At 52.9% G+C, this 22,037-nt stretch overlaps 1 protein-coding gene across 2 annotated transcripts in view; it reads left to right on the forward strand.

The window, feature by feature from the left end:
* PTP4A3 (protein tyrosine phosphatase 4A3) overlaps positions 1-22,037 on the forward strand; it is a 36,485-nt gene that overhangs the window by 11,425 nt on the left and 3,023 nt on the right. For both annotated transcript variants that reach the window (XM_005016693.6, XM_072034262.1), the window contains exons 2-3: positions 16,720-17,514; positions 18,902-18,994. In XM_005016693.6, the coding sequence (XP_005016750.1) occupies positions 17,410-17,514; positions 18,902-18,994 (198 nt within the window). In that variant the 5' untranslated portion in view covers positions 16,720-17,409. The remainder of the gene's footprint in view (positions 1-16,719; positions 17,515-18,901; positions 18,995-22,037) is intronic.

Here is a 22,037-nt window from a genome sequence, read left to right on the forward strand (position 1 = left end):
AGCCAGCCAAGAAACCAGGCACTTTAGGGTTTCCTAAAAGGACTCTGTAGACCATAATCAAGCTAAATTCAGATTTCTTCTCTCAAGCTGAATCTTAGTCGTAGCATCATAACCCTGAGCAAGAGTGTGACCTTTGCTGCCCCAGCGTGGTCCTAAACCTCTGCAGCCACTCGCTGCTGCTCCAGCCTTTGAGCTGCTCGCCATCCCGTGCCAATCCCCAAGCTTGGTGTTTTTTTTGGGGCTACGACAGGGTGTTTGTGGCTACTTTGGGTGCACCCGCAGCATTTCAGCCAGAGAAGAGCCGCCGGAGCGGCTCAGCCGAGCGAGAGCAGGAGCCGGCTGTTCCTATCGCGGCTGGCGAGTTCATTCACAGGATCTCACGGCAGCGAACAGCCCATCTGCTCGCTTCCCTCGGCTCGGAAAGCAAGCAGAAACCAGCGCTGGCGCCGGCCCAGAACAGAAGCTATGGGATTCCTCCTCGACAGCGTGACAGCAAACGCTCGTCTCGCACGGGGCCAGTGCTGGGCGGCTCTCGCCCGCCGAGCCCGCGGCGAAGCCCGTCCCGTTTCAGGAAGGGCTTGCCTTTGGGCTGCCAGCTTTCCTGCACCTGAGTGACTAAGCGAGCTGGAAAGCACCTTTGGTGCATGCCAGGGTGGTGGAAATAGGGCTGCCAGCAAGGAAACATGCCAGCGCACATCCCACCGTGCTGCGAGGAGGTGGGCAGCACCTGGCAAAGGGACTGCGCCCTCTTCACAGCTCCCTTGAGAGGCTGACAAACGTCTCTAACATTAGAGACCACTTCATTCAGGATGTGGTGTGGGTAAAATGTGCTCCTCAGGGTTTTGCCAGGTCCCTGAAGCCCCGCAGCTGAAGCCCCCTTGCCTGGGATGCTCGGCTTTTCTCAGCTTCCTTACTTCAAGTTGCTCTTTGCAACCAAGCAAGAGGGATCGAGGTGCCCCTGTTCGTCTTGCACAGCCTCCTGGCGTGGTCTTGCCCACGGTGAAACCAGCGCAGGGGTGGAGCAGTCCTTCGGGCAGGAATTCAGAGCAGCCCGGCAGCTCTCCGCAGAGCCGCGATGGCAGGCGGCCCGCATTTCACAAGTGGGGTTTTCCCATCAGACTCTCCTGCTGCTATAAATAACAGGAAACGTTCTGCTGGCTCTGCTCTGGAGAAGGTCAGGAGCTGGATTCTGTGGTCCCCGGAGTTTTAGTGAGATTGGAGGTTCAAGCAGCATACCCAGAAGTCCTCTGGGACGGCCTGCCTGAGGCCCTTTGGTTCCTTGGATGGTGAAGTCTCGAGCACCGGCCTTTGGCAGAGTCACCTTAGCCACCCTTTTGAGATGTCAGGTCCTGCTAAACCCTTCATGTGCTGTTCCATCTCCAAGACCAGATGTTAACTCTTGGATTGCTCATGAGTGGTTTGAACCATCCCCTGCTGGGAGCTCATCTTGCGATCTCCCTCATCAGCATTTGGTATTCTCCTTGTGGTGGGCAAATTCTTAAAATTTACCCTTTGCCTTCTCCATCGAGGAGGCTGATCCTTCCTGAATCTGCCTTGGGGCTGAGGGACCAGCCCTTTGACTCCTGGGTTGTTGGTCCCACCACAGAGATGGGAAGGTGGGGTGGGAAACCTGTGTCCTCTGATGGCCAACCATTGTGGTTGTCAGTGCAACAGGGGAAAAAAGAGCCCCTAGTGAATGAAAGAAAACTTCAAGTAGCACTCAGTGAGCCAAAATTTCTAGCTTTTATTCAAATCACAGTATTTGTCTTGCAGTATTCCCCCAAACCAATACTTGGTCAAGAGTGAGGTGAAACTAGCCATGCAGTGCTCTCCTATCTCTGTTACTCGGGTCTGCTCCTAATGCCTGACTCCCTTCAACTATGTTTTGTCTTGGCAACATCTCTCTGTCTCTAAATACCAAAGTACCAAAGCAAGGTTCCTACCAAAACACTGGTTTCTTAAGGAACCAGAGGAACTCTGTCCTCGTGGATAGGACTTGGGTTAACATCTGGTGCCAAGTGGTGGCTGGAAAGGTCCTAAGGTAGAAAGATGTTCTGAACAGGCATAGACCAAAATAACTTACATCTTGCACAATCGATGTGTGCAAATAAATCTCTTAAAACAGGGATGTGGGTGTCCCAAGCTGCTGCTGTAGTTAGTATGAGGGATGGGGAGATACCTCCAGAAGTTGGCTTGCTCCTCAGACCTCTGTCTCTATTAATTAGAGGAGTGAAAGCAAAGGCTAAATGGTGTTTGTCCAGGTCTAGCTGGCATGGAAAAAACTCAACACACATCTTCTCTGGCTGGTGGCAGTGGTGGGTCTCCATTGGGCTTGCAATTCCCGTTGGACATCCCCAGCTTTTCTCCTCCTGGTTCTCCTCCCCCTTGGACTTGCAGCAGGATGGAAATGCGACAAATCCACCGGGAAGATCTGGCTCCGGGAGTTTGCTCAGACATCTCAGCAGCTTTCCCTGGTCATGGAGGGCCGTGTTGCCCCAGCAGCCACATGGGGAGGAGGCAGAGCCGCCGGCTGCTGCCTCTCCCTTTTCCCCAGCAGCTGCAGGAATGCTTTGATGTCTGCTCCTCCGGCCCCAAGCACCCAGCACCAAGATTAACCACCCGTCAGACCCCTTCGCTGCCTCCAAATTAATCTCCTAAACCCAGGCAAGCCCCGCTCAGAGGGCTCCTGGCATTCCCTCCTTGAAAAAAGAAGGATTAAAAATAGTTTCTCCCCTTGCACCTGCTCCTCCAAAGCCAAAAGTGAGTTTTATTTTTACAGCCCAGATTTCCTCCTGGTGGCTGCCTCCTCTGGTGGGGTGTAGGGGAACGGGGCAAATAGACAAATCATCAATCTTAATAGTGCAAAGAAAATAGGCAGCGTAGGAAGTGCTTATGCTACACATGGGTTGGGGGGAGCCCTTTCCCGTCTCATCATAACCCGGTGCTTCAAAACTCAGGCAGAAATGCAGCTCCAGTGTTGGTCCTCAGGAAAAACACCTGATTTTGCTCGTCTTTTGTGTTTTTCCAGCCCAACCCTCCGAGGGACGGGAGGGCTGAACAATTGCAAATGGAGCTGTGTGTTTGTGGGCGAGTTATTTGTGGGGTTTCCTGGGTCTAAGTTAGCATCCCCTGTGCAGAGCTCTGAAGCGGAGAAGGAAGCCTGGCTCGGCCCCGATTAAATGGTTTCAATGAGGGCGAATTATTAATTTTTTTAAGGCCTGCATGTTTACATTTCATAAGCTTATTTTAAAACACGTGTACACAAGAGCAGGCTTATTTATAAGGCAGAATAGCCCACTGTGTCCTTACCTGACTTGAGTGTCAAGGAAGCAGCTTTTTTTAAAAAAAACTTTTTACAAGCGTGGTTTAAAATAAAATCCTGGTTTGTTGCACCCCAGTGAATCTGCCCGGGAGGAGGTCAGTGCAAGGTCTTGTTTTCCGACTGTAAAAAACTCTTGTGCTTGTTTACAGAGCTTCTTCTTGCCAGCTGTCATTTTAGGATAATCTGTTAATGACAGCTATAGGTAAAAAACTCATTTCCATCCCCCAGAGTCCTGGCAAGGCTGCGCTGCCAAAATCCCAAACTAGCCCAGCTTCCCAGCGAAAAGCCTTTGGGAACTTTCCATCTGTAGAGCAGGATCTGCTGGGTGACCCATTCAGTCAAGGTCTTGGCAAGGTTTCTGGCTCCAAATCCCCAAGGTAAATACATAAGAAAGCCTTTTAGGGGCGATGGGCGTTCTCTGCCTCTTAGTCCCGCTGGCAAAAACTGCGGGAGAGGCCCCGCTGGCTGCCCCCGAGGAGTTTCTCCAAGGAGGATGGGGTGATCCTGAGTGAGGAGGAGGTGGAGGAATGAGGGGGTGCCAACAGCCAGGGGAGGATTTTATTTTTCATTCTCTGTTTTAACTATATGAACTGGCGAGGAGCATCTTATGGTGGTGCAGAAGAGCTTCAGGGGAATGTTAAGCGTGGTGACATGTTAAGCATGGGCCTCAATGGCGGACCCAAGGAGTAAAGTCTCACAAAAAAGAAGCAAAGCAAGTAAAATTTATCTGGCACAAGGGAGGAAAGATGTTTTTACACCTATGCTGAGAGAGATTTTTCTGCTTGTAGCAAACTTTCACAAAGCCCATGGTCCTGGTGGGAATGCTGAAGGCCTAGGAGGCCGCGAGGTGAGCAGCTACCTTGTGTACCCAAGGAAATAGCTGAAGCAGACACAGGGCAAGGGCCGGGTTTCCATCCAGCAGAGCTGTAAAACCAAAGCCCTGACCACTGGTGGTTATTTAAAGACTTCCTGCGATGGGAAGGTGCTTGGCCAACGTTCAGGCTGGGCGCCTGCTCTCTGCAAAGCCAAATAAACAGAATCCACTTGAACTTTCCACCTTGCGGGCTCGGCCAGATGCCTCATCCCTCGCTACGAGCGCGCCTCGGATGGGCTCTGCCTCCAAGCCTCCATGGAGGATTTGGGGTGACCACCACGCTGTGGGGTGCTTTTCCCTTCACCCAAAGGCGGAGTTGGGTGCTGTCGTCCCACTGCTTGGAGCTGGAAGGCAGCTGCTGGGCGGGAAGGCCTGTGTCTCCAGGATGGGCTGGGATGTCCTACGTGTGGTCTGTGTCCTCAGATGACCGTGGGCAGGGCAAAGAGAGAGGAAATTATATCCTTTAACTCTAGATGTGTAGTTTCAATGCTAATTTCCCAAGAGGAGGACAGCTGAGATATTTCCGTGTAGCCGGGTGCAGGAATTTTGTCCATCCATCACGGACCTCCTGGACGGAGTCCAACAACGGGACACAACGATGGTGGGACAGGAGCAGCTCTCCTGTGAGGCTGAGAGCTGGGACTGCTCAGCCTGGAGAGGAGGAGGCTCAGGGGGGATCTCATCAATTTGTACAAACACCTGAAGGGAGGCTGCAGAGGGGACAGAGCCAGGTTCTTGTCGCTGGTGCCCAGTGCCAGGACAAGAGGCAGTGAGCACAAAATGGAGCAAAGGAGGCTCCCTCTGAACATCAGGCAGCACTTCTGTGCTGTGCGGGTGGCTGAGCACTGGCACAGGTTGCCCAGAGAGGTTGTGGGGTCTCCTCCTTGGAGATCTTCAAAAGCCACCAGGATAAGATTTGATAAGATTTATTTAACGTGGTGCTCGTCTATCCTTGCTTCTGCCCCTTCCCTGGTGACCCAGGACATTTTGGCAACCCTGCGAACTCTGCAGTGGATGCACCTCCATGGATGGCTCCCTACTGCCAGCAGCAGCCCCATGGCCTGGGAACTTTTGCAAGACTTGGCAGCGGGGCCACTGCAGGCGTATTTCACACAGGACCCAAAAATATTGCTGTCAGTGCAGCGTTGGTCGGTTTGAACGCAGGGTCAGGTCCCTAAGAAATCAAGCCTGTTGATGGACAAACCTAAGCAGATTCGAATGTTTCGTCTGATTTTCTTGGATTGCAAAGTTTCCACGGGAGCCAAAAAGCTCGCTTCTCTTCTTGTTTACTTTGCAGACCAGAAATACAGCTGGGTTCAGTGAAATTAGGAAGCTTAAGTTCTTGTAGCAATGTAGTAGAGGGGGCAACTGGAAAAGCTCGAATCTCTCCATCAGAGCCCATAAAATAAGTCCAAGATGTTCTTCCCCAGCTCTGCTGCCCTGTTTCTGCTCTCTGCCCGTGTTTGGCATTGATAATGATGATTCAGGCACAGGGCAGCCCCAATATCAAAACCCTGGCTTGAAATTCCTCTGAATTTGTAGTAAGGCAGCAGATCTTGGGGCTTTTCTCTCGATAAAGGTCAATGAGTTGGGACCACGCAGATGATTCCAAGCACATGAGTGCCAGTGCTGAGTCTGGATGATAGCATGGGAGACGGCGGGTGCAACCAGAGCATCGTTTTAAACTGCAAATGAACCCTGAAATGACAGCAAACTTGAGGCAAGCCCACGTTTCAGGCCAGGCTGGCCGTGAATCAGCTTTGGAAAATGAAAGACGAAACTTTCTGACTTCAGCTCAAGTTATGAACTTCTAAACTCCCAATTATCTGATTTGCTGGAGGCAAGCCAGAGACAAACATTTTTCGAGGCGAGCACATGGGATGGCTTCCTGAAAGTGAACTCATTCAAAAAGGCGTGATTTGGAAGCAAGAAGTTAGACTCAAAAGCTGATGTTTTGAACTGGGTTAATCCCACGTGAACGTGGCTTGCTATGGATTCCTGAGATCCTTTTGAGCATCCTGTCCCATTGCTCTGGGATAAAATGTAGGGGCACAATACAGCACTTTCAAAAGTTGAAAAAAAAATGCCTCTTAAGCCCATCCAGATGATGTCAAATGAGCAGAAAACTTCTTGGCTTGGTCTTTTCCCTCCAGATGCCAAGCCAGTGGCTGGCCATGAACTACGTACAAGAGAAGGCCAACAAGGCAGCCCACAGCCCAACTTTTTTTTTCATGGCACACCTTTGGGGTACCCGTTTCCCCTGTAAAAAATTAATTTCTTTTCTCTTTTACTTTAAAAATTGTTCTGTATTCCCCAAAACTATTTGCAGGTATATATTCTGATTTTCTTAATAGTTCTTCCATTTGGGTCAGCCCTATATTTTAAAATAATTTAAGCTATAAAGTACGTATAAGTATATATATCTCTAAAATCTAACACAAAACTGAAAGAGAAACTTGGGAAATCTGTTCAATGGGCAGAGGGGGAGTGGCATTTGTAGGTCAGAAAGTGAAGCGTCCTTAACACGAATGGGATCAGTGGGATGGATTTGGAAACGGGACAAGGAAAAGATGCTCGGTGGTCTTCCATGCTTCTCCAGCTGTCGTAGCTCTCCTGCAGATAAAATGTTGAAGATTATCCCGCAGGTGAAACGCAGGAGAGGCATCGTGCAGGCAGCTGGGCAGCAGTTCCCCCCTCCACGAACTGCTGGAAGTGCCATCTGCTGAAATCAGTGGAGGTTTTGTTGAGCTCTGTTTGTTTTAGTCAAGCGGTCGGGTCAAGGACCGGGGTTTATCATCAAAGGGATGCACCCACGGCACCGGCTGCTGGGAATTGTCCTCGTCCTTGGGGCTGTGGCCTCAACCTGGAGGGATTGCCGGGGTGTGCTGTAGGTGAGGAGTTTGTGACGCTGTGTCACTGCCGGTGGCCCTGGTGCCTGTCCCCTCTCTGCACCTTTGTACCAGCAACAGTGCTCACGTCTGCAGTTGTGGCAGCAAAATGGGTGAGTTCAAAGCTCTCTGCATCCACCAAAATCTCTTGTTCCTACCCCAGTACAAGGCTCGTATGCTGGGAGCAGATTTGGGGTAGCACCCCTCTGCCTTGGAGCAAGGGGAAGGTTGCGTGGTGCTCCCACATGCAGCTCACTGCGGTCCTGTGAGCTGGCAGGGGCTGTGGGTCCAGCTTAGCAGGAGAAACCTGCATCGCCAAAACCCCTGAGCCAGCCCTGTGACCACATCCCATTAATCCAGCACCCGCCTTTCTGCAGGGAAGCCTCGTGGCAAGGTCCCCGAAATCTTTTAGGTATCACTGCCAGGCAGAGCGGACGCAGCCCGTGGGTAAAGCTCGGGGGAACTCCTGCTGCTGTGTTTCTAGTAAATGCCTGCCCAGGGCAGGGTAATGACTGCAGAGAGGATGTGCTCCATCCAGCTGATGGATGCCGTTTACGGTAGATCTGGAAATGGGGTGGGGGGGGCGTGGAATGAGGGTTGTTCTCTTCCAGAGGCTGATAAAATGCTGGGGAAATTCCTGCCTGGGAACACGCAGCACTTTCATGCTGTGCTGGTGCCTTCAATTACAGCGCTCGTTTAGCAACCCTTGGCCGCCCATCCCAACCCCGTGCTGCCCACGATGCCGTGCCAGGACAGCTGCAGATGGGCTGGGAACGGAGCCAGCTGAAAATCCACCTTTTTTTTTTTTTAATTCCACCCCCCAAGGCGGGATCCGCTCCTAGTGCAATCACCCGGGAGGGAGCTGCCAGCGAGAGCCCCTAAGAAAATGCTGGGGTCTGCGGGGATGGAGGAAAACCCCAGTGCTGGAGGAAAAATATTCAGACTCTTGCATGAAATCTGGCATAGATGAGGCAAGCGTTCACGTGTTTAAAAGCTGGCTGTTGTGGTTTCACCAATCCTTGTCTTTTCCCCCTGTCCTTGTTGGCATCCAGCGCGCTCTCATCACGATTTACCAGCAGGGAAGAGGAAATACCCCACGGGAAGGATGTTGCAGCATATTCACCCCTTGCTCTGGTGCAGGGTTAGGGATGCTAAACGGGACCCGGGAACCCAGGAGCCACTTTCTCATCTCCACAGCCGTGTGGGTCAGGAAAAGGGAGGTCGAGCTTTGTTAGAAGGAGGTGAAATTACTGGGATGAGCTGCCCCACCCATGCAGGATGCTTGCTTGGCTGTTTTCAATTAAGTATGCTCCTTTTGCTTTTCCACACAGAAAAAAAAAAGGCCATTTCAACCTAAAAAAAAGACACAATTTGAGGATCCGGCCTCGTTCGGTGCTTGGTTTCTCCAGGAACCTCTCAATGCTCGGGGCTGCCCATCCCCTGGCTGGTTTTGCTCTTGTGTGTGCGGCCAAAACTGTGGGAGACATTTGCAAAGAAGCAAGGCGTCCTTTGTGCTGGCTGCTGCAAGCACTCAGTGCACGGCTCCTGTAGGGTGCTGTAATGCGGATTTTCTGCTGAGACAGTTAAAATTCTATGGGTTTCAGCCAGGTGTATTAATAGGTATGCCCTCCTTTAGCTGCCTCTCCGTACCGCTGATTTTGTAGGGGAAGAACTGATCCAGCACTTAGCACTGGGTATTTCTGTGTATGGTCCCCGCAGATTTATGTTTTATTTTCTCTTTGCTGCAGCCAGGCTTTTTAGCAGCAGAAAAAGAGATGGAGAGAAATCCCTCATCCCAAATATTTAACCCGCTCCTAAAGACCTCTGTTCCCCTAAGCAGAAAAGGGTGATGGAGATACCCAGCTCAGCCTGCAGCAGGTTTTCTGCCCAAATGCATGGAGGTGGGCCTGAAAATAAATATTTATTATCTTCGGTAGCTGGCTGCTGGCTTCATCATCACAACTGATGAATTTGAGCTCGCAGCTTTATTTATCCAAGCCAGGGAAGCTCGTTTGCTTTTTGGCCTGCTTAGAGCCTGCTGCAGCGCAGCAAGGGTGGCCAGGAAATGCCACCCACGCCAGGGTGTCGAGATGTCCCTGAAACCACGGGGAGCGGAGCAGCTTGCGTGTCTCCAGGCCATCAAAACCTCCCCCTGGGGCCGGGGAGGACGTGCAGAGAGCAGATGAAACGCCGCGTCCTGTCTGTCCCGTGTCCCTGCCGGATCCGGCCCTAGGAGCTGGGGAAGATTTCCTGCTGAGCAGGGCGGGGAGGCTTTTCGCATCTCAGCCTTGATTTAATTTTCAGGTGATAAAAAAGTGTTGCGTGGCCCTGCCCGGCGCGGCTCAGCAGCCAGCGCGTTCAAACGCTTCCCGTTCTGCAGGGAAATTTGCATTTCCCTAAGGGCAGCACCGGTTTTATGCAAATAGCCCCGACGAAAGAAAGTCGAGGCCAAAGCGTGCTCGTGAGCAAGCAATTCTTGGGGATTTTTGTCGAGAAATCAGGCGCTCTCCTGCAAATCTCTCAGCATTTTGGGGAGCAGCAGCATGCACCGCCATCAGGGGGGCTCCTCCAAGCCTGAAAAGCTCCGGATGAGGAGGGCTCCACCTCCACGTTGTCCCACAAGCCTGGAAAAAGGTGCTTTGGGGCAGCAACGTCTTGCTGCTGGGTTTGCTCCTTGCTGCACCATTCCCACGGGACGTGGCATCCCGAGTTGGTGAGGTGTTCACATGCAACAGCATCTGCTCTGTCACTGTAGGCAAAGGGTTTCCTGACTGAAAACCTTTAAATCTCCTCTTTCTTTCCCTTCCTGCCATCCCTGAAAGATGTCAGCCTTCTGCAGTGCTCTCCAAAATCACCTGGGCACGGTGCACTGCAGCCAGCACTGCTGCACGACATCCCCCTTGCTTTCTCTATCAAGATGGTAAGATGAGTGAGCAGCAGCATCCCAAAGCATTTCTGGCCTCTCCCATTCAGAGCAGGTTTTTTGCTCATGCAGACGGTTGTGATTTCTCTTTCGGAGATGCCAGGGTGGTGGCTGGCTTTCCTAAAGCCACCGATGAAGTCGGATGCTGCTCCTGGAGGCTTTCAGTGCCGGGTGACCCCAATGCACGTGGCCGGTTGCTGATCTGAATTCTGTGATTCTGGGATCTGGGAGATTGGTTGCTACAGAAATCAGTGCTTAAAGTCTCCCGGTGGCTATGCAAAACATCTCCTTTCCAGAGCACCATCTACTTGCTGGCGTGGGCTATTTCTTCCAAAGCAATGCCTGATCCTGCCTCCTCCTCCTCCTCCTCCCAGTTTAGCCCCCCATCTACCTGACTGACGGGATGTCAAGGCTGTGACTTCCAGCATTTTGTTCCCTTTGATCTTATTATTTAAGGGCAAACCACCTTTATTTGCTCAGCCAGCTCTGGTGGCTGGGGGACGCCGGCACGGCGTCTCTCTTGGCGCTGGGCTTTTGCGCAAGAGCAGCAGCGGGTCAGCCCAAAGCCCTGCCAGGTTTTGTCCCCGTGCATCACAAACCGGTGGCTCGGAAGCATTTGCAAACCCACTTCTGCCAACCCACGTGCCCTGGCTGGTGGAGGAAACCTAAAAAAGGGAGCAAGGAGCCGTGAAATCCCTCTCAGCCTGCTGCCTGTTAACTCGGAGGAGGAGCCGCCTTTCTTCGGGGCCCGGCTTCTCTGATCGATGCTGGCTCGATGCCACCCGAGGAGATCTTTCCATAGGGCTTATCACAAAGCAGCCCCAACATGTTTCCTCCTACCCCACGTTTTGCCATCCCCGGCACGTTGCGGGACAGCGTGTGCTTGCAACACCCCCTGCAGGGCGAAATCCGCCCCGTTGGGGAGGTTGAGTCCCCTGGAGCCCCCCTTCTTCGTCAACAAGCGGCCGGCGGTGGGGTTGTGCAAGACGCCGGTGACGCAGGGAGGGCTGCCTCTGCCCTTTGGTCAGGGCTTGCAGAGGTGGCAGGAGCAGGAGGTGTGGGTGCCGACGGGGTGGACGGGGGGAAAAATGCAGAAAAAAAGGCTATTTTTGGCTCAAGTTTGAGCTGGGCTTTAATGGGAAGGTCTCAGCAGCCTTTCCCGTCCTTCCCAACCCATGAGCTGTTGCTGGCGCTCCCAGTGCTTCCCATTTGCCCTTCAGACACCTGCCACGAATATTAGATTTGCTCAAAAGCACAGGAGCAGAGGAGCAGACGTTCAGCCACGACGGATATTTGGGGTGGCAGAGGCACGTGGTGGCCAAGCGACAGTGCCAGCCCCAGGGTCAGTTGTGCCTCGGGGCGAGGACAATGCTTTGGGTTTTATCTTTCCGTAGATGCTCTCGAGGAAGCCTGGAAATGTCCCAATAGAGGAAGAAATCCTTTTTCTCTGATTCCTCACACCAAAAGAAATCCCTGAGGGATGTGAGCGGCCCCAGCACCCAGTGTTTGGAGCTCCCTGTGCATCGGGTGCCGGATCATAGGGACTGGCAATCCCCAATCAGCCAAACCCTCCCCCAAAAAAAACCTCTCTGCATATCTGGGAGGCAGCCAGCTTCCAGCGTGCAATTACCATTCCCTGCAGAGTTGGCCTCGCCCCCCCCTACTTCTTTTTTTTTTCTTTTGGGGATTTTTTTTTCCTCCTTTCCCTTCACATCCAAGCCAGGAAAAGCCTCTGACGTCGGCACCACGGCCGCGAGCCGGTGGGGGAAGGCGGTGGAGGGGATATCCCGCATCATAAAACCAGGATCACATCACCCGTGAGTTACCCACAGGGAGGGGGACAGATCATTTTCCCCCAAATGCTGAATTTTTGGTGCTTTTTTTTGCATTTTTGATGAGCGTCTCCCACTGGCTGTGCCTCTTAGGGTGCAAGCAGGAGTTGGGCTAAAAAAAAAAAGCTGTAGCTGCACACCCCGTATTTAGGCTGCTCGGGGAGGGTTGTAGGGTGGGGTGAAACCCCAAACAGCAGCTAAAGGGGATGTCTGCAGCACCTCGTGTTACCTGCGGGGCTGTAGGTGCCTCTTCAAAGAATGAAAGTGCAAATAAAAGATAAAAAGGGGTCGATTGATCGTGTTACCCCGGCCTCGGGTGCATTCCCTGCTTGCACAACAGCTGGGAGGACCGTGCTGTTATCTGTCTGTCTGTCTGTCTGCCGAGCTATCTGATCTTCCCCAGTCCTCCCTCTCCTCCCTGCCTCCCAAGTGCCTCCTGCTTGCGAATCTCTGCTCTGACATCGTGCCAGCATCCTGGCCTCCTTCCTAAATACCACCAAAAACTCCTTCAGGCCAACCGGGGATATAAAATAAGGGGCCACACGATTCTTTTTTGCAAATTTAGGTGGGAGCTGGTGTTTTAACCACGTGCTGAAAGGGGGTGGAGGGAGATTCAGGAACTCCTCACCCACTTTTTGCAGCTCAACACCTGGAGCAGGACGTGCCGGTGGCCGTCGGGCTCCTGCGGGGTTTCTTGTTTTTGTCTCTCTCCTCCCGGACCTTTCCTGTCGAGTTCCCGTTTCCTTCCGCGCGGATGCGGCTGGAGGAAGTCTCAGCGCGGTCGCTTTCCTCTGGCCGGCCCCTGCGATGGCCCCACATCTTCTCCAGGTCCTTGGGCACAGTGGCCGTGGGTTTCCTGTAGGCACCGCCGTGGATTTGTGCAAAACCACTACGTGGGAATGCCTGGGACCCCTCAGAACCTTGCCTTCTGTTTTGGGGGTGTCAGGATGGAGATGCTCTCAGTGGAGCCGTGGCTAGGAGCAGAAGGACTCGGTCGTAAGTGGAAGAAGAGGTTGGTGGAGTCCTGCTACGTGAGCCGAAACCCGCCGAGCAGATGTAACACAGCTGGGTGTTTTGCTAGTTTTTTTTTACTGAAGGTGAAGGTTGAGCATGAGATGAGCGCGCTCGGGAGATGGCTGTATTTATGTCCGGGTAAGATGTGCATTGTCTGGGTGTGTAAGGCCCTTTGTTCCAAGTGAAAAAACCCACGTGGAGCAACGATTTGGCTCTGCAGAGCTTCCTTTTCCTTCGCTTGGGGAGTTGCTGTGTTTAGGAAAACCTGACTCTAGCAGCTGCATCCCGCTAACCCCAGCCACACCGAACACCGGCTGTTCCTGCAGCCTGCCTTCTGCTCGTCAACCAAGCCCTTTCATTAGCTGCAGCGAGGAAGATCTGCCCTTTATTTTGTGTCAAGGTACGGGGAGGACGAGCAGCCCCATCCCTGCCATTGTAGGGTCCATCCCCAGATAGCTGGGATGAGGCCATGGTGTGCACCACGGAGCCACCAGGCTGCAAATAAATAATTAGGAAGGGAGCTTGGTGCTCTTCTCCACTCCAAGGTGTATTCTTGGGGTGGTGGCTTGGTGGTCTCCATGTCCTGGAGCAGCATCCCCATCCACTTGGGTCATAACAACCCCAGGCAGCTTGGGGAAGAGTGCCCAGGGAAGTGGTGGAGTCCCCATCCCTGGAGATGTTCAAGAAATGTGTGGACGTGGCATGGTTTGGTGGTGGGACTCGGTGGGTTGGTGGTTGGACTTGATGGTCTTGAAGGTCGTTTCCAACCTAGATTGGTTTGGGATTGCTTCCTCACTGTGCCAGGGTGTGTTTAACCTGGATTTGTGTGGGACTCTTGTCTACAAAACCTCTTGCATGCTTGAATCTCTAGAAAGGGCATCCTCATGGTAAATAGGAGCTGGAGATCTCCAGCTCATGGCTTTGCTGGGTGACTTACGCCAGGTTTGTGCCATCCCCAAATCGGGGCTCTCTTTTCGGTCTGAGTTCTGCAGGTCACCCTTTCCTGGGTTTCTCAGACACAAAAGACAGAACCATCCTCTTCCAGCTCCAAAAAGCATGTAGGGAATTTTTGGGATGGGACTTTGTCCATCCAAGCAAGCTGAAGTCCATGTATGCATGCAGAGATGAAGTTTTCAGCACAAATTGAAAAAAAAAATGAGCACAAAATGAATCTCTTCTGTCTTGTCAGCCAGGCTGAGCTGCAAGGTGAGGACATTTGGGACCACGTGGCGAGTCCCCAATTCTTTCCCCTTCCTTCATTGGGCTTCATCCCGAGGAGCTTGAGCCTGGAAGACCAGCACCGTGCCACCGCGCATCCTCCTCCAGGGCTGATTTACTGCTTGTGCTTCCTCCTGCTCCCCTGGAGCTCTTGAGGCTGAAGGGTATTTATTCACTTGGCAGGTTATTAATATGAGCTGAAATCCCCTTGTCCACATTGTTCTGCCGCACTTAATATGGTAATCAGCCTGTATGGCCGGGGATGATTTGCGATTGAAAATCCATTAGGAATTTATGGGCTTTGGGCTGAATTGCTGGGACGTGCAGTTGCCAAAATACTTGAAATGCTTCCCCTGGAAATGAGACCTTGTGGGAAATGAGTGCTCGCTTTTCTCAAACACGATCAATTCCCAGTGAATCTCCATTGCCGGCAGCGAGTACACCCGAGGCAATAAAAAAAAGCCCTATAATACGAAGTTCACCTATGGAGCACGAAGTGTGGGATGGAGACCAGACTACGGCTCCCGACGTGCAGTGCAGAGCTGCACTCAAGCCCTTCCAACCCCAACCAGTCTGTGAAGATGGATATCAAAATAAAATGCTGAGAGGCTGCTCGAATCAGACCCCAAATGCAGCTCTCACCTCACTCCCATCCTTCAGCCGACCTTGCAGCCTCTTAGCAGCCACCAAAATGGGATTTTCTCAGTGAGAACTGCAAAATCCCCCCTGGGACATCCCACTCACCCTACAGCCCCAAAATCAAGCCCATTTTTAACGAAGCTTTGCAGGAAACAGCAGCTGCCCTGCACCCATCACTGCAGCTGGTACCACCCCATAATCCAGTCTGGGTTTGAGTTTTGCAGAGCATCCTCGCAGGACAGGTGAACGTTTTTCTTCAGCAAAAAAAAACAATGGTGTGGTGTGGGTGCCACCGCTCCCATCCTCACGTCCTTCCTGCTTCATCCCTTGCTAGAAAAACCTGGTTTGGTGGGACCAGGGTCTGTGGAGGGATCTGTGCCAAAATCCCCTTCAATTTTGGTGCCTGGCTCCATTCAATCTCCTTTCCATAAACCCATCCTCGCAGGGCCAGGCGCCGTGCTGCGCGTCGGGGCAGTGCCAGGGTTGGCACGTGCTGCAAATAATTAACAATTAGTGCACCAGCAGTGGGAAAATCCGTGATTTGCACAGCCAACCTGGGCACGTTTCAGTCGGAAAGCTTCCCCTTGCCACACCACCTGCTTCGTGGCTTTATTTTTTTTTTCCCTGTTGATTTTTTTTTCATTCCAACCACTCGGAAAACAAGCGGGTGGGCTGCCTGGAAACGATGCCTGGGTGCCGAGGAGCCCGGCGGCGATGCTGGTGCTCAGCCACCTCCCGGCCCCGCTTTGTCTCTTTGCCTCGGAGCCTTTTTGGGGTAAAATGATGCAGGGGAAACTTTCCGGGAGATGAGAGGAGAGGCAAGGGGGCGCGTGCTCGCCCAGCTCCGGTTACTTATGTGCTTATGTTCTATTTTGAGGCTCCGGCCACGCGGCGTTAAGCAGCCGCTGACCCAGGGATGGGACAGGCTTCAAAACAAGAGTCCGGTGGGTGATGATCTTGGAAAACACTGGGTTTCTCTAAGCCCAGCACGGGGCTTGTGGTGTCCTCATCTTCCTCCAGATCCATCCTCTCGTGGCTGTTCGCCTGGTGGTCATCATATTGGGTTTTGCTCCCTCTGGTTTAACCTCAGGGAGAGGAGGCTGGGTGGCCAGGGAGATATTTAAGGCTGAATTTTGCTGATCGTGCCCACCTTTGGGTGCTCTCACACCCCGAGGAAGGGTGCTGTGGCTGGTAAGGACCTGGCTTCTAGGCAAACTTTGTGGCTTTCTCCTTCCCATCACCAACACGAAGGCAAAGAGGTGTCCCCGTGCTGCCGGGGTACCCCGTGGGCAGCAGTGTGCCGCCAGCGGGGCGAGCGAAGGAGCATCCAACCCCAGCAGCAGCAAAACCACCCGCCTCCCACCTCCTCCTCCGCCAACCCCCCTCAATAAAAAGCTCATTTGCAGGCGGCTTAGTCGGCCTAAGAGCATTAGGGATGCATTTGGTTGACATTAGCCGCTCGAGTCGCGCCAGGAGCGTGTGGCTGCTTAGGGGCAGGCTGGGCGCGTTGTGCGCGGTGCCGAGGTTGCCGGGACGCTCAGGTAAGGTCCGGAGGGATGGGATGGGTGAGAAATCGGGGTGCTGCCCCAACACGCCACCCCCACGGGGGTGCTGTCGGGGCGGTTACGAAAACGCCGCCGAGTTGCGTAAAAAGGCGGGTGGCTATGGAGGGATTGGGGCGAGCACGTGCCGGCCGGCACAGCCCGCACCCAAGGGGCAGGAACGCCAGGACCCCTCGCCCTTCACCACCTCGGAGCCTCCTCATCCTCCTCCTTGCACCTCTGACTGTCACCCGAACGTCAGAGCAGGCTAGGGATGCTCATCGGGGATGCAGGTTCTGGCACAAGCCATTAGGCCCATCCACTTGATGCAAATAGGGTTTTATCTCCGTGTCCCCATCCCATCCACCGTGAACCTTTTGGAGACACGGAGAGCAGTGCCAGGGGTTCCTTTGGTTTGATTCATGGGGCTGCCCTGACCTCTGCCTTTTACTTTCCCTCCCCTTACAGCCTCGCTCTCCGCTGGGATTTATGGAGGTGCTGAGAAGCAGCTTTGAGCACTGCAGCCCCCGGCCGCCTCGCCTCGCCCGGCGTCCCGACCTTCGGATTTAACCATTCAAGGCTCCCGTGCATGGATTGCCCGAGCCAGGCACCGCTGCCGGCCACCGCCGCCGCCGCCCCGTAGGCTCCCGGCCGCCCTTGCCGCCCCCAAGTACTCCACATACCCCGATGGGGTAACGTGACGGGGCCACCCCCGTGCCACCACCATCCCCATACGCAGAGGCCTTTCTAGAGCGCGGCACCGGAGGCGACAGCCGCTCGCCATTGCACACGCCGAGGACGCCGACACTACAGCAAAGGGATTTTTATTTTGTTTTTTTGTTGTTCTTTTTTTTTTTGTAATTATTATTATTATTATTATCATTAATATTATTACTACCGTTTGGCTTTCACCCCGGGGGGGCTTGCGGTGTGTCGAGGAAGCCGGCGCACTCCCAGGAGCTGGGATTATTTGCACAACGTTTGTACATTGAGTTCTCGATCCTGTTTTTGGTGTTTTTTGTTTTTGTTTTTGTTTTTTTTTTAAAGCGCAGAGGGGTGTTGGGTTCTCTTTTCCCCTCCACGCCACGCTTTTCTTGGGTTTTTTCCCGCCCCCCCACCATCAGCATCACCTCTGCGTCACCGTCCTCCCATCCCACCATGGCCCGGATGAACCGCCCTGCGCCGGTGGAGGTCTGCTACAAAAACATGAGGTTCCTCATCACTCACAACCCCACCAACGCCACACTCAGCACCTTCTTGGAGGTAAGAAGGGTCGTGGTCCCGTTGCACTTTTGGGGGATTAAAGCTGCAGTCGGCTCACTGGGATGCAATGGGGATGGATCGCGGGGTAGCTCACCCATAGGACACCAGCGCAATCCTATTGCTACCCCCCAGCCTCAATGGCATCCTGGACGAGGTCCTTATCATCACCAGCTTTTTAGGGCAGGATATTTTGGAGGACCCTGAGTGTGGGGTTTTTCAGAGCTTCACCAACCCCATTGCTGCCAGCTCCAGCAAAACGTCACCTTTTGCAGTGAGATGTGCAAACGCACGCAACCCCCCCGGCATCTTGACAAAGTATTTCCCACCCCAAATATCCCAGCACCTCCAAGAGAGCGGGAAAACCCCCCGTACCCAAAAAACCACACGTGAGCACTGGGGACATGTGTGAACACGAGGGAGAAATCCAAAACAGCCACCCCACACTGGTGGCATAATTCCCCTTCTTTCCAGCCGCTGTGATTTCTGGCTGAGCACACGGGGATTCGCCGCGGTTTGGCAGCCGCGCCCTGGGCAGGGATCAGCGGGATCATCCGAGCCCCCGGCCCGCCACGAGCAGGCACCGGGATGATCTCAGGCGGCGCCCTGCCGGGGCTGATACGCCGGCACGTAATCCAGGGGCAAGCCGTGCCACGGGTGCTAAGCCCGGCTGGAAGGAGCCCAAGTCCCGGCGTGCACGCAGCGCGTTCGAGTAATTAACTGGTGGGGTACGGCAGCAAAACGCCTTCGTCAGGCCCAAAGAAGCCCCGGGCAAGATGTTGAGTGGGTTCAGAGGGGTGTGCCAAGCCCTCATCCATCTCCACGCGCTTCTGCAGGGGGAGTTTAAACCTTGCTGAGCACCACTAACACCTGTTTTGGAGGATTTGTCCCTTTTTCGGGGATTTTTCTTTGGGGCACGCACTGCAGCTCTGCATCGTCCCGTGCTGCAGGTTTTGCTCTTGCTGCTGGGATCCCAGGTGCTATTTTAGTCCTGGTCTTTTAATCCTCCCATTTTGTGGTCCTGGTCTTTGTCTTGGGTGCTTGCATGGGAAATTTGATGTGTTTCCAAATCCCTTCGTGGCTTTAAAATTAAATGGCTCCATTGGCGCTCCAGATTAAAAATCCATCCCCGTGCCCATGCAAGGGGTTTGGTGCCCTGGGGTTTAAAGTTTCCTTGGGATTTGTTTTAATGTTTCCTTCCCAGGCCAAGCAGACCATGAGAATTTCTGCTCTAGCATCCAGAGAGATGGGCATGATGCAGTTTTAGGGGATTTGTGGGTCCATGTGGTCGTCACAGGGCTTGGCTACATTGGGGACAACCAGGGTGCATCCCAGTGGGATTTTTCCAGCTCTGCCCGTCCTGAGACCCCTTGTTTCTTTTCCTCCCCAGGATCTGAAGAAGTACGGTGCCACCACAGTTGTGCGAGTGTGCGAAGTGACCTACGACAAGACCCCCCTGGAGAAGGACGGCATCACCGTCATGGTAGGTGGACACCAGAGGGACACCCCCATCCGTGTCCCCCACATCCCACGGCTCCAAAAAGCAATGAGGCTCCACGGGGGGACACGCAGGAGCTCGGGGTCCCCCCGGTCCCATAGGGTAGCACCAGACAATGATGCTCTATCCTCAGCATCTCCGCTTCATGTCCATGCACGAAGGGGGGCTTAAAAATGAGCAAGATCCTTGCTGGGAAAGCTGGAAGTATCTGGGTTGTGTTCGGGATGGATATAGGGGGTGGCGAGGGAGAGATTTGTGGGTTTGGGGCAATTATTGCCTTTCCAAGGTAGCGCAGGAGCCTTTGGAGGTTTGGTTGTGTTGTCTGAGCTGCAGGCTCCCGGCCATGCAGCTGAGGCTTCCCACTGAGCAGGATTTCTGCAGCAAAGCTCCCCCCGCAGCCGGCGCAGGGAGTGTTTGAACAAGCGGGGGGAAATTCTTTTCAAAACAAATGAAAAATCACAGGCTTTCCTCAGTCGGCGGAGGGAAAAAGCTCCAAACAGGAGAAACTCAGCTTGCTTTGAATCCAGCCCGCAGCGATCCAGGCGTTTGCTTACCAGGAGGAGAGAGATGAGGATGATTTCCAAAGCCGAGCCCCAAACCCCATCCCCGGGGTCTGCTCAGCATCCCTCCTTCGGCACAGATCGTGTGCATGCCCCGGAGCTTGAAGGCAGGGTTTGAAGCCCAACTTTGGCCTCGGGCAGAGGCGGGCGAGCTCCCCGCTTGCCGGCGTCGGGCTGAAATTGGGCTGGTGCTTTAAAAAAAGCAAGCAGTGCCCACGCAGCCGAAACTGTGACTCATGCAGCTGAGCCCGCAGCTGCCTGCGCTGCCCGGCGCTGGGGCTTGGGAGCAGCCACGAGAGCCACCGAGCCCACGTGGAAGGTGCACATCGTTCCCGTTACCCTCGGCGATCCCATTACCCCTTATCTAAGGGGGATTAGGAATCGGGAGGCTTTTTTGCTCTTTTTTTTTTTCTGGGGAATCAAGGGGAGCGAGCAGGGAGAAGAAAGGCAAGGATGCTGAGCTGGCAGATCCCAAGCTGTATCTCGCTGATAAATAATTGGAGGTGATGTCAGGCAGGATTGCCGTGCCGAGGATTTGGCACCAGGTGAGCTGGGAGCCGCTTCCCAGCCTCGGGGGGCAGTGAGGAATGGGAGGAAAACAGCAGAGGAGCTTTTGGGGGGGATATGGGGCACCCCTGTCCTGCCCTTCGCAGAGCAGGCAGGTGGTTTTTGGTGGGCTCCAGCCTTTCCCCAGCTGAAACACGAGGGTGTTCTCCCTGTTGGGAAGGGTCTGGGAAGCCCAACTTGATGGTGTGGGGAGATGGAGAGTTCTCACTATAAAAGATATATCCTAGATTTAAGGGATATCCTAGATATCAATAGAGATATACCCTAAATATAAGGGATATCCTAAATATCAATATAGATATACCCTAGATATAAAGGATATCCTAGATGTCAGTTATAGATATACCCTAGATATAAGGGATATCCTAGATATCAATAGAGATATACCCTAGATATAAAGGATGTCCTAAATATCAACATAGACATATCCTAGATACAAGGGATATCCCAAATACCAGTATAGATATACCCTAGATATAAGGGATATCCTGGATATCAATACAGATATACCTTAGATATAAGGGATATCCTAGATATCAATATAGATATATCCTAGATATAAGACATCCTATATATATAGATACATATCCTGTATGTAAGATACATGTATAGATAGATACAAATGCATCTTTTATATAAGATACATTCTAGATGTAGGGAGATACATATCCTATATGTATACCTATATATCCTATATATAGGATATACCTATATCCTAGATATATACCTATATCTTATAGAGAGAGATACCTATTTCCCAGGTACAGAACCTCAGCCTGGAGGACTTCAGCCACAAATGAGGTAAAAAACAGAATTTGGTCTGTAAGACAGGAGAGACTGTGCCCTACGTATGCATCCTATATGTGGGATATCGCTGTTGCTCTCTGTAAGACATGTCCTATATAGAAAGGTATCTACATCCTAGATCTATGATATCCTATAGGACATGATCGATATATCTTACGTAGAGAGATAGCTATAGGTAGAGGTGATATCTGTGGATACCATCAAACCATGATGATTCTGTCCCCGTGCTTCCCATCGCTCAGATTTCTCTTCATCCCATCCAAGTGATGCTCTCCTGCCCATCCCTGCTTCACAACCCACTTTCCTCCTGCCAAAAAAAAAACCATTTGGGGATAGAAACGTCCCCATTTTGGGAGCGATGTGCAACCCCAGCTGGTGGTCAGTGCCCATAGGGAGAGACCAGAACACTGCAGCATTCAAAAGCAAGGAGGAGGATGCTTTTTCCCCCCAAGGAGCAGAGCCTGGTTGGGAAAATGTAGCAGCACTTCACCTGCTACATCACCAAAGCCTGATGTTGAGTCTGTGCAGCTCGAGGAACTTTTCTGATGGCCAGGAAGACGATGTGGCAGCGAGAGCAAAGCCTGCCATTTGGCTCTTGCCCCCAGCAGCCTTTTGGAAAATCAATTTTCTTTCATTTTTGTTCCTTAGTATCCTTCCGTAAGGATGCTGTTTAAATGAGCCCATTTGAAGGGTCTCCCTCTGGAAGGACAGAGCCCTTCGGCTTCTGCTAGAGTTACAGAGGGAGTCCCCAAAATTGCAACCTCCCAGATGGCCCAGGCATCCTTTCCAGGCTGTGAATTTGCTTCCTCCTCACCTTTCTACAGCAGGCTGGATTTTGGAAGTGGGAGATGTTGGCTGTGTCCTGATCACCTTTGTTAAATTTCCTGCAAAGTGGCTTCATGCTCCTGGCACTGGGTGTGCCGGTGAGGGAAAGGATGGGGCTCGCAGCTGCCCAAAGCTCAGCGCGGCTGCCAAATGCAAATGTGTTTGAGTGAAACCCCAAATGAGCTTGGAGGAGGCACACAACGGGCTGTGGAGGCAGGAGGACGTGGGGACAGGACCCCACTGGAGGCCATATAGGTTCTTCTGAAGGA

The sequence above is a fragment of the Anas platyrhynchos genome, chromosome 2 (genome assembly GCF_047663525.1).
Source record: "Anas platyrhynchos isolate ZD024472 breed Pekin duck chromosome 2, IASCAAS_PekinDuck_T2T, whole genome shotgun sequence".
Lineage (NCBI taxonomy): Eukaryota > Metazoa > Chordata > Aves > Anseriformes > Anatidae > Anas > Anas platyrhynchos.